Raw genomic sequence first — 12,328 nt, 5'->3', positions numbered from 1 at the left:
ACACCGGGTGAATTCTCTTAAGACTCTGGGGCAAAACCAGACGGAAGGCAACCAGATTGATCTTGGCTTGTATGCGATATGGGCCAATGTATCTGGGAGCAAACTTGCCCATATGAGTCCACCTAGGTAGATACTTGGTTGCCAGCCACCCTCGGTCACCCGCCTCTCAGAGAGGATTAGCCTGTCTCTTGCGATCTGCAAATCGCTTGTACTCCTTACGGCTGTTCTCTAAAGAGTCTTTGGTATCTCTATGCACCTGTCAGAGATCAGAGAGCCGACTGTCTACTGCTGGAGCCTTAGAGGCAGTTACGTTTGCCCAGGGAACATGTTGAGGGTGGTAACCATAGGTGCACATAAAAGGTAATGGCCGCATGATAGGTGTATTGTACACAAATTCTTCCATTGACATGTAGTCCACCCAATCATCTTGTGTCCTGTTGCAGAATGCTCAAAGGTATTGTTCCAGATTTGCATTCAATCTTTCAGTCTGACCATTCGATTGAGGGTGAAACCCAGAGGACAAGGTCCTGTGTATACCCAACTGATCGCACAAGGCTGCCCCTAATTTGGAGGTAAACTGAGACCCTCGATCGGAAACCGTGGTCTGGGGTAAACCATGAAGCCGTACGATGTGCTTGAGGAAAACTGATGCTGTCTCAGCAGCAGAAGGAATCCCTGGTAAGACTGAAAAGTGAGCCATCTTGCTGTAACAGTCAATGGTTACCATTATCGCAGACATTCCTCTCGAGGGAGGAAGCTCAAAGATGAAATCTGTCAAAATGTGATACCATGGTCTTGGAGGTAGTTGGTCTTGTTGCAGCAACCCCAAGGGTCTTTTTCTGGAAATCTTAGTAGTCGCACAAACAGGACAGGTCGCCAAATATATTTTAACATCCTGATTGACGGAAGGCCACCAAAGTTCCTTGTCACCAGTTCTAGTGTACTCTTTGACCAGCCATAGGAAGATCATGGCACCATTGGGTGGCCTGGGTCTGTATCTGCTTGTTAGACAAATAGAGGGCTTGCTTATGGAACCGGTAACCCCCTTCTGATTAAGGGAGAACCGCTGTCGATTTCTCTCATCTTCCATTCTGAGCTGATCTTTGAGCTCTTGAAGGAATGGTGTAATGATGGACAGAATCTTGTCAGAGAGCAATCTCTCTCCAGAGGCATATACGCAGTTCTCATCCCTAAAAGAAGGTGACAGAGCATTTGCCACTATGTTCTGGGATTCAGGGATGTAGGTAATGACAAAGTCGAACAGCGAAAAATAATATGCCCATTTGGCATGCCTGGAGTTTTTGCACTCAATCTGCTGGAGAACCCTTAATTTACGGTGATCAGTTTGAACCGTAAAAGAATGTGAAACACCTTACAATAAGTATCTCCACTCCTTGCATGCCTCTCGGATAGCCAACAACTCTTTCTCCAAGACCGAGTAGTTCTTCTCACTAAAAGTGTGGGTGCGTGAGAAGTAGGCCACTGGATGTTCCAACTGGTCTTTGCCCAATTGCAGGAGCACTACCCCTAACACCCTTTCTGAGGCATCTGTTTCCACTATGAATGGTTCAGATTGGTTCGGTTGCAGAAGGATGGGTGCAGTGGTAAACATGTACTTCAGTTTCTGGAAGGCTGTTTGAGCTTTCGGGGTCCAAGAAAACTTGACACCTTTTTTTGAGTAAGGCCGTGATGGGTAAAACGATCTCTGAGAAGCCATTGATAAATCGATGATAAAAGTTTGATAAGCCCAGAAACCACTGTACCTCCTTCACTGAGGTAGGTTCCTTCCAACGTAAGACCGCTCTGACCTTATAAGGGTCCATCCTAACCACTTCTGCTGATGAGATAAATCCCAAATAAGGGACTTCAGAGGCTTCAAAGACACACTTCTCCAATTTGGTGAAGAGTTGGTTCTCTTTCAGTCGGGTGAGGACCTCCTTCACATGCCAACAATGTTCTTGCAGAGTTGATGAAAAGATAAGAATGTCGTCCAAATACACCACTACCGAGACGACGAGGAGATCAGAAAAGAGTTTATCCACGAACCTCTGGAACACTGCTGGAACATTGACTAGGCCAAAATGCATTCAAACAACCCCAGTGGTGTCCTGAAGGCCGTCTTCTACTCATCTCCACTTCGTATTCTCAATAAATGGTAGGCCCCTATTAGATCTAACTTGGTGTAGGCTTGAGAGCCCTGAACTGCCTCCAAAATATCTCAAATCAAAGGCATGGGATACCTATCCCGTATTGTGATTTGGGTGAGGCCTCTGTAATCAATACAAGGCCTAAGCTCTGTAATACCCTTCTTACGTATGAAACATAATGAAGCACCCCCTGATGATTTTGACTCCTTGATAAGTCCATTCTGTAGATTAGTCTCAAGGTATTCCTTCAGCGCACGACGCACAGGTAATGAAAGTGGATACATGCGGCCAAAAGGCAAAGGGAAGTCAGTCTTGAAATCTATACAGCAGTCTTCGGCTCGATATGAAGGTAACAACTTAGGATTGTGGTCCTGGAAAACTTCAAAGTACTCCTGGTAGGGACAGGTAAGGAAGACACAGTGGAATAAGGTAATGCAGCCGGATTAACAAGCTGGACCTTCTCTCTGGAATTCTGTAGGCAAACCTGCATACAATCTTGAGAGGTAAACCGAATAATGTTGAACTTCCACTCGATTAGAGGGTTATGGCGACGTAGCCAGGGTATGCCCAGGAAGACAGGGAAGTGGGCTGCCCTTATAACCTCAAACACCAGCGTCTCCTGGTGCTCTCCCATAGACACTAGAACCGGTAAAGTCTCCTTTATGATGGGAGCAGATGACAAAGTCCTGCCATCCACGCATTCCACCAGCTGAGGGGTCTTCTTGCTTTGTAAATGAATTCAGTTCTCTTCCGCCCAAGTAATGTCCATGAAGTTTCCTGCTGCTCCTCAGTCCAACATAGCTAGCACCTGCAGATCCTGATCGGGAGGGATGGAGAGGTTGATCTGAAACACCATCAAGCAATTATCCTCTTTCTCATGAGTGCTTAAAGTATGGTTACAGGGTTTGTGCATACCCTTCCCGTTCCTTTCCCTGCTTAGGAACGGGACTAAGTGTTTCCCTGGCGTCTTGGTGGTACTTAGGAGAGGCACGTAGCAGGTGTTTGGAGGACCCACAATACATGCAGAGACCCAAGTCTCGGCGTCTCTTTCTCTCCTCCGGAGTCGAGGGTCCTCTTGTCGCTACGATCTGCATGGGTTCCTCCATGCTTCCCTTGTTTTTAGATGTCGACGGTAGGAGTATACTGAAGAAAAGCTACAGTTCTTTCTTCTTTCCATCCTTCGTTCTGACAGTCTGTATACGATCTGCAATGCTACGGTTACAAGCTCTTGGAATGTATTGGGACGAGTGATCCGTGCTAGCTCGTCCCTGATCTTGTCCAGTAGACCTCTGCGGAATAAGGTTTGTTGTGCTGAGTCAGGCCACCCAGCATGGACGTATAGCCTCCGAAACTGTGATACATATGTCTGTACATCTCGGTTTCCTTGTCGTATATCCAGTAAAGCCTCATAAGAAGGAAACTGCACTTCTGGACGATCAAACCGTGACTGGAAATTCAGCACAAACTGGTCATAGGGCCTCATTACGACCCAGGCGGTAAGTTACCGCATGGGTCGTACCCTTACCACCATGGTGTAAACTACGTTTATACCATGGTGGATGGCGGATTTACCGCCCCATTCCAAGGTGAGTGGGGCGGTAAATCCCCATTTCCCATTTACCCTTCCCCATTCCCATTTTTGGCCCATAGGGCATAATGGGAGTGGGGAAGGCGCTAATTACGCCACCGTAAATTACGGTGGCGTAATTAGCACCATGGTCCCTTAGCGCCATGGATTTTAACGCCTGCAAAAAGCAGGCGTTAAACTCACCATGGCGCAAAGGGACCTCGGAATCAGGCGTTAAGGGTCGGCACCGTTTACGGCGCCGTTAACCCCTTAATGCCTGACTCGTAATGAGGCCCATAGTCTGTCAAGGAAGTGTCTGAGTGAGTGACAAGTGGGGTAGCCCAGGCTAAGGCGATTAGATATCAGGAAACCCACCTTAGCTCGACTAGTCTCATAGGTTCTGTGACGAAAAGTGAAGTATACTGCACATGTGTCCAGGAATTCTTTGAGGGCCTTCGGGTTACCATCATACTTCCCAGTGGAAAGCGGCATAAGGGGAAAGATAACCTGTATATTCATCCATGGTTGCTACCTGTTGGTGTAGAACTATGTTTTCAGTCTGTAGAGTCTGTACCTTTATTCTAAGACCTTGTATTGCATTCACCAATTCCTGGTATTGCTCCATAGATGCCATGGACATACTGTGGCGTTGTATACTGTCAAGATCTCTGAATCCCTCCCGATTTTCCTCCTCATATGTGTCTTGCACAGAGCTGTCAAGGGTTTCGGAGTCCTTCTTCTTACTGAGTCTTCAGGGTTCCTTCACCTTCTTTTCCTTTTGATGTAGGTAAGGGCGAGCTCCCTCGGAATCCACCTTGACAGGATTTACCACCAAGCCCAGACAGACTCCAAGGAGCAAGCTCCCAAAAGTTCAGGGAAAAAAGCCTATCCGGTACAAAAAACCCTGGTAGAGATTCGAGTGGAGAATGATAAGTACTTCTTCTCTCCTTGTTGAGTGAAATGGTGATTATACCACAAGTTTGTAGCAATTGGTCCAAAGTGCTGGATTCACAGAAGTGTAAAGGTAAAAGAGGATAGACTGAAATGCTATAGGAATAAAAGAACCTATAAGCAGTAACGGAAAAGTCAATTGGAGGAGCGCGGAATGCCACCTGGTAAGTATCTGAGATGTCACCCGAAGGCGTTGCTTGAAGAATTATAAACGAGGACTGAACTGTGAGGTGCGGACAAGGAAAGATACAGCTATAATTATCCGAGACGTCCCGCGAAGGTGATGCTCGAAGAACTGGAAACAAAGGACTGAACAGCGAGGTGCGGACGAAGAAAGAAACAGCTGGTAGGTATCTGAGACATCCCCCGAAGGCGGCGTTAGAAGAATAGTAAACACTGTTAGCACGGCTAGAAAGCGAAAAGCAAAGAGAAACAATAGGAATGAAGAGAAAATAAGTAAATGAAATGAAAACGAAGCAAGGACGCTTCTGACAATATAACGAGAAGCCGTCGGAGAAGTGGAGATAGAGCAAGACCACAGGATAGGGTAGAAACCGAACAGATAGATAAACAGTGATACCGTCGGAAGGCAGAAAAGTATGCAATTAGGTTGAACGAGAGGGTACACAAGTGGGCACTGAAGGTAATACCGGGACCCAGGAATGGGAACCGGCGAGCGTTAAGCAAGAAGGAAAACAGATACAACTCAAGTCTGAATAGGCTCTGCCCACCCTGATAGAGGCGGTGGCCATCTTGGGGAAGACTAGACCGGCACCAAAAGTGCATTACCGGTGCTTCCAATGTTGCCATAGCTTCCAATGCCGACGCATGACAATAGCATGTGATCTATGTAGACCCACAAGCCTCAGAAGGGATACATTACTCACTGTAATAGTATTTCTGATGCTTGTATCTGCTTAGATTCACGTGCGCCCTAACTTCCTCCCCTGTGGTGTAGAAGGTGCATAGATGTATTTCTGGCTTTATCGCTTCTTATCTGCTTTATTACAATCTGAGGGACCTCGGCGCATGAAGCACCATGGGTACAGTGGACGTCACACTACGGATAGTAATACTGACACGCTCAGTCGACTTCCCTTTTCCAGTTTCGAAAACACATAATGTAATACTCTGTGATTACCACTAGAGATCGGCCTATACATAGCATGTGAATCTAATAGGTTACAAGCATCAGAAATACGATTACGGTGAGTAATGTATCATATATCGATACCTACATTAACGCTCTCTTTTAAGTGGTCATTCTCATTTGCTTATCTATTTGTACATAAAGTTCCTCAATAGTTAACAAAATTGATCAAAGGAACATTTGTTTGAAATGCATCACCATTTATTTCACGCACACATTATTCTGTCCACAAAGAGTTGGTTCAAAGTAAATACTGAGGCCACAAGAGATTCTCTCAGTGGGAGAATATCTGCTTACATTGATTGCAGGAAGTTTATTATGTACTTTTTGATGAGCAAATAATAAACATAAAAAGATAACCGATTTAGTACAAATGAGTAATAGCGACACCTTAATTTGGTGCCAGATAATGCTGATCAGAGCCCTCTAAAAACAATGCAGTATGTGTAGGTGCAGACTCAGCATGCACGCAGAGATGAACAATGCCCATACAACAAGTAAACCAAGACTCTGAATATCTTTTTAAAACAAATATTAAATGTATTCATTGACGTCCAAAAATATATAATTTATATTGCCATTACATACTAAAGAATCATATTAAATCCATCACCAGGGGCTATATGTTTTCTGTAATAGCAATATATATATATATTTATGTAAACACGCAAGTAAAGAAAATAACTATGAATAATATCAATAATGGGGTGTCACAAAGGGAAGTGGTCCCAGGAATCCTCGTCTGGTATCTTGAAGCCCCATGTACCCCTGCACATGAGGTTTGGTTACAGGCGGAGGTACAGGTGGCCGTAATTATCAGAATACCACAACGTCCAACAAGAGGCTAGTATACTGGAGGAGTCTAGCGGTTTTACAGCTATTCCTTACCACTTTCTTTTTTCAGGGTCCTAACACTGTTCCCCAACCTATCAACCTCACTTTCCTCCTCAACAAGCCTCCATGTTCTCTCCTGCTCCTCATGTTCTCTCCTGCTCCTCATGTTCTCTTCTCTCCCTCCTGTATCTACTATTGCACATGTCTGATGTTCCGCCAAGCTCTCCTATCTGCACCCCTCTCAGGCTCGCCCTTTTCTAGGATCGGCAGGTCTGCTCCAGAACCTCCTCCTTCCAGAGGCCTCCCTCACTCGCATTTATTACCCTCCACCAGATGCTTATCTCAAATCTCGCCTTCCCTCTGTAAAACCTCATCCAACCTCCTCCTGGAACTTCCTACCAACATCCTCTCTTAATTTAGTCTCTCCTCTCACCTCCCCTGATGTTTCCTTACAACATCCTCTCTCTCTCTCTCTCTAAGCTTTCACCAACCTCCCTTGGAACTCCTCCAACGTCCTTATGTTTCAGCTCAACCTCCCCTCTAGCTCCAGTCTTCTCCTTCCTTCTTTCTTCCTCCACCTTCCTCCTTCTGCTATAGCTCGGCCTCTTCTGTGTGCTGCACATACACTCACTGATTTCACTTGCTGATGTGTGTAAACACCGAGGGGGTCTTTTCTTTTCGGCATTGCAATTCTGAACTGTGCTTAGGTTGTAAGATCTGATTTGTACTCCTACCTTTTGCCTTGGGAAGTAGGAGGCTAATGTGCTCACCCGCAGAGTGGTATTATAGAAAAGGGAGAGGTGCTTAAAGTCTGCTAACCTTTAGACTGCATGGGAATATCAAATAATAACTGAAGCCTCTGCTTCTTTCAACAGGCAACAGAACCATCAACACCAAGATCCTGCAAATTCACCCAGGGCAATGCAACATCCAGAGGCACAGCAGACACCCTCCAGAAGATAATGGTCAGTCGGGTGAACTGAGAAAGAACTCGATAGACTCACGTGAAAGCCAGGTACTCTACATATGTGCCGATTGTGGGCAAAGCTTCTCCGACTCCCTCAGTTTCCAAAGGCACCAGAGTTGCCACGAAAGCCATCATCAATGCACATACTGTGAGCAGAGCTTCATCCAGCGCTCCCAGCTCATGGTCCATCTGAGGACCCACAGGAGGGAGGAAGCATTTGCCTGCAGTGTCTCTGGGAAGGGCTTTGCTAACAGGTCCCGCCTGGCCACGCACAAGAGCAGCCACATGAGTGAGAAATACTACAAGTGCATGCAGTGCGAGAAAACCTTTACTCGCCGCTCACTTCTCTGCAAGCATCAGCGGATACACACTGGAGAGAAGCCCTACAAGTGCATGCAATGTGGCAAAGACTTTACTGTTGCAGCAAGTCTGCGGCGGCATCAGAGCATCCACACAGGAGCGAGGCCATACTGGTGTCTGGTGTGTGAGAAAGGCTTCACTCGCAACTCAGGTCTGTGCATGCATCAGAGGATCCATTCTGGGGAGAAGCCCTACAGGTGCCCAGAATGTAGTAAGCAATTTACACAGAAATCCCACCTGAGGCAACATCTAAGGATCCATTCTAGGGAGAAGCCCTAAGAGTCCACTAATACGTGAAGCCTTTCCATCATTAGTCACGCCTGATGCAATATAAAATATCCACACACATGAAATGTGTGAGAGTCAGAGTTTAAGAAATCTTCCACACTTCCGGGCAATGTAGGACCCTCCAGAGGTTTTAGTTTACAGCTCCCATGATCCCTCACCATTCACTATGCTTGCAAAGGCTGCTGGGAATGGCAGGTGAAAGCCATTGGAGGCAGAAGACCACTGCATCCAATCTGGCAAGAAGCCATGTGGTCTCACAAAGCACAAGACGGAACACAACAGAACAGCCATAATGTGGAGAAGGCGTACAAGTTCACTGTGTGGTGAACACTTTGAGCAGGTGACATCAGAGCAGCCACACAGACAGTGCTCCTTTAGGAATCAATTGCATGCCTGTGTTAGTACCACAACAGCAGCCCAAGCACAGTGGCCACAGTGGCAAAGGCCATTAGGCTTAAAACTCTATGCGTGACCCCAGGAGGATGGCAGAAAGGGGTGCTCCGCTGCTAGGGGCAAAACATGATTCTAGCACAACCTGACTCTGGAATGAGGTGTATGCAAGCAGAGCCCAAGGGAAGAGAAACAGGGAAAAAGCTATAACCTCGCTCACAGAGAGTGGAGCAAAAGAGATGACTGTCTTCATAAACCTCAACCATAAGGTCTCCAATGTCAGCGAGGGACAATGCATATTCATTTTTTCTGCGCGTTCCACATTTCAAACTTCACTGTTTTATCACCGCTTCTGGCGCTTGCCTGGATAATTACTCTACCATCAGGGGATTCATTAAAAATGCATTTCTAAAATGCGAAATCTCACACAGGGCGTATCACACTTCATTAATGGAATTTTAGTCTCATACAATGTATTTATTTATATCACATTGAATGCAATTTTATTATACTCTTCAAAAATGGGCATGAATTTGCATTAGTTGGTTCAAATGAGTTCCCTTAAACAATTTGGTGCTCTCATTTTACTCATTTCCCAAGACTCAGTCATTGTAATACAGATAACTTACAGCTTTCACTCTACGTCCCAAGCCTTTTCAGGTTCTTTGTCTGCATAATTGTAATTTTAGGCTTTGAGGATGAGGAAACATAATCCCAAGGAGGGTGTGCTGGCATGTCAGAAAGAGAAAGCATAATCACGATGAGGCTGTGCCGTTGTGTAAGAAGGAGAAAGCACAAATCACAGGAATGGTGTGAGGGCTTGTGAGGAGCATAATAACAGAGGGGTAATGGGAGGAGGGTGTGCCGGCATATCAGAAGGAGAACAAATAATCCCTGGGACAGAGTGCCGGCATATGAGAAGGCAGAAGGAGGAAGCATAATCACAGGGAGGGTGTGGTGGCACATAAGAAAGAGGAAGCATAATCACAGGGTGGGTGTACCGGTGTGTGAGAAGGAGGAAGCATAATCACAGGGAGGGTGTGTCAGCGTGTGAGAAGGAGAGGCATAATCACAGGGAGGGTGTGGTGGCACATAAGAAAGAGGAAGCATAATCACAGGGCGGGTGTACCGGTGTGTGAGAAGGAGGAAGCATAATCACAGGGAGGGTGTGCCAGTGGTATGAGAAGGAGGAAGCATAATCACAGGGCGGGTGTGTAACAATTATTTCTTGCACGTGACAAAAAACCCAGAAATAATCTTTGCACTGACCTAAACCAGCTCCGACGCTTGTTGAAATGAGAGAAATCCCCAGTGACCCTGCCCCCACCCCCACTCCGTTCCAGATAGGAGAGAGAACAGAACCCCCAGGGAAATCCTCGGGGGAAGAAATCCCTGCCAGGATGATGACTTCTTATTTGTTGCCGGTTGAGGTCTGGGTCTTCAAAAGGTGAAGTTTTCCGGATGCTCTCCTTCCGCTGCCCGGTCTGCTCTGGTCCACACCCTTAAGTAACAAAGGAGAATGAGTGAGTGCCCAGATTTAGACTGGTCTGTAATGTGTGAGAGGAGGAGAAAGGACTCAATCTGGCGTGGATATTTTCCCACGGCGGTGTGCACCTTCCCAGATTGTGAGAGGCTTGAGGCGGGAGATCCAGAGCCACTGATCTAAGGGTCCAAGGATGAGGTAAGTTAGAGTTAGAAGTAGAAAGATAGCCACGAGATAGAAGGAAAGGAGAGACCTATTTCTGCGCTGCTGAGGCAGAAGTTTTGGGAAAACCGGTGACTGTTGTGTCTTAAATCTCTGATCTCTGTATAAACAGAGCAGAGCCTTTGGGAGAAACGACGTTCGTAGAATGATAACAATGCTGTGATTGATAGAGTATCAGACTGGTTAGTAAAGAGGGGGATACGAGGATCAGTGGAATGCTACAATGAACAAAGCTGTGTAATGCACCGTTGCTAGGCAACCTACTCGCGTTGGGGGGGGAATCCAGGAAGAGACTGTAATCCCGCAAGTAGGAACAGAAAGCCGGGAGGATACCGAATGCTAAAAAGGCACAGAAGGCTGTTAGATTTAAACAAACAAGACAGTATCGAAATAGTGATTCTCCAAGGTATCGAACTTACGGAGCGTTTGCCGTGAGGAGTAGCGACGTGCTGCCTCAGAGTCTGAGCTCCCAGATAACTTCCTCCATTGTGTAGGATGGGCTTCCATGGACGGGAGAATAGAATAGACTGGAAGGCGGCCGGCAATGCAAGGCACCATCTTGGGGGAAAGTGTAGTTTCTATGCCAATGCGTCTCCCCCGACGCCAGAGAGACCAACTGTAAGGATAAAAGGGGCTGTGCACAGTATAAAGCAGCTCAAGAGAGTTTCCTCGTGCAAAGCGGGTAAGAAACTACATTCCCCATGAGCCGTGTTGTCAGTTGGAGGAGAGCAGGTGTGCTGACTCGTACGCTAATTAAGCCACTCCCTGACTGTGTTGCATGTTGGTGATTGTTGGCATGCAGGCACGGGCCAGAGGAGGGAAGTGTTTCTTTTGGTATGCTGAAGATTGGAAGGACCAGGGCCAGGCGGTGTGGTCGTAAGGGTCCGCTGCGCTCTGTCCCTCTTTAGGGAGCGGAGCATTACATATGCAGACCCGGGCCGGGCGGTGATGTGACGTTCTCTGCCGGCGGCGGGTGTCCGTTCAATGCGGGAGAACGCATTGCCTGGGGAGGTGCCAGCGATTTGATTTCAGGGTGCATATATCATTTCGTAAGTGTGGCTTGCACTGTGTATTAAGTTGGAAACCTTTGTTTTCACTCACATTACAACAAGGGGGTGATTACGTGTCAGAGGACAGCATGTGTATATTCCACAAGTGAAGGTTCACAAACTCATGCTGGGCATGCCCCAGCTTGCGGAATTACAGCACTCAGAACAATTGAATGTGGGAAAGAACATTGTTTCTGAAAAGCAGAGAAATGCTATGCTGTTTGTGGTTGCTTGTTTCTTTGTAACATTTCATGCCAGTCACGAGTCATTTAGGTTCAAGGTGTAAGTTACCCTTAGCCGGGTGACACGGCAGGAGGGTTTTGAGCTACTCCATGAGAATACCACACAGTGGCAAGATATATGTTGTTGTTTGTGCTCTTTGTTCCATTATGTGTACGTTGCTGCAGTTTGCCATGGCCATCAATAACGCTTAATGTTGCTTATGTTTGTTGCTGGTTAGAGGGTGAATAGTAATACAGGTGTAGGAGGCTATATCCTAATTAAGAAGGTTACTGGCCATGCATTAGGTGGTTTTTCAAGTTCTGGCTTGCTGCATAAGTGTATGTTGCATATGTTATGTTTTTTCCCCTATGTTCCCCATACCCATCAAAAAACAAGATTCCTAAACCTTTTTCCGGTGACCATAAAACCCCCTATCTATCCATATCTTCTCCCTAACCCTCTCCCCCCCAATGGCTGCCTCATCGTACCTATATATAAAAAAACCAGGAGCCTGTGCCAACCAAGGTGGGAGGGGCAACTGCATTTGGCTTTTGTGGCTAGGAAGGAGTTGTGTGATACTCCAGGGTGACAAACCAACTCCCCCCACAGATCATGACAGTATGCCCCCTCCGAATGGGAAGGCCCCCAGGCTTGCCAGGATGAAGCTGACGGAAATGACAATCCAGCCGGTCAGCATG

The 12,328-nt window shown here is 46.6% G+C and overlaps 1 protein-coding gene across 1 annotated transcript in view; it reads left to right on the top strand.

Annotated features, from left to right (window-relative positions):
* The window catches only part of LOC138565502 (uncharacterized), a 113,416-nt gene extending 104,336 nt beyond the window's left edge, over positions 1 to 9,080 (top strand). Inside the window, exon 4 of the mRNA XM_069642984.1 lies at positions 7,525 to 9,080. Coding sequence (XP_069499085.1) covers positions 7,525 to 8,255 — 731 coding nt within the window. The 3' untranslated portion in view covers positions 8,256 to 9,080. The remainder of the gene's footprint in view (positions 1 to 7,524) is intronic.
* Positions 9,081 to 12,328: the final 3,248 nt, after the last annotated feature.

The sequence above is a fragment of the Ambystoma mexicanum genome, chromosome 1p, assembly GCF_040938575.1.
Source record: "Ambystoma mexicanum isolate Mex_15411 chromosome 1p, UKY_AmexF1_1, whole genome shotgun sequence".
NCBI lineage: Eukaryota > Metazoa > Chordata > Amphibia > Caudata > Ambystomatidae > Ambystoma > Ambystoma mexicanum.
Note: the sequence above shows the minus strand (reverse complement) of the source record. Positions and strands in the feature narration are given on the sequence as shown.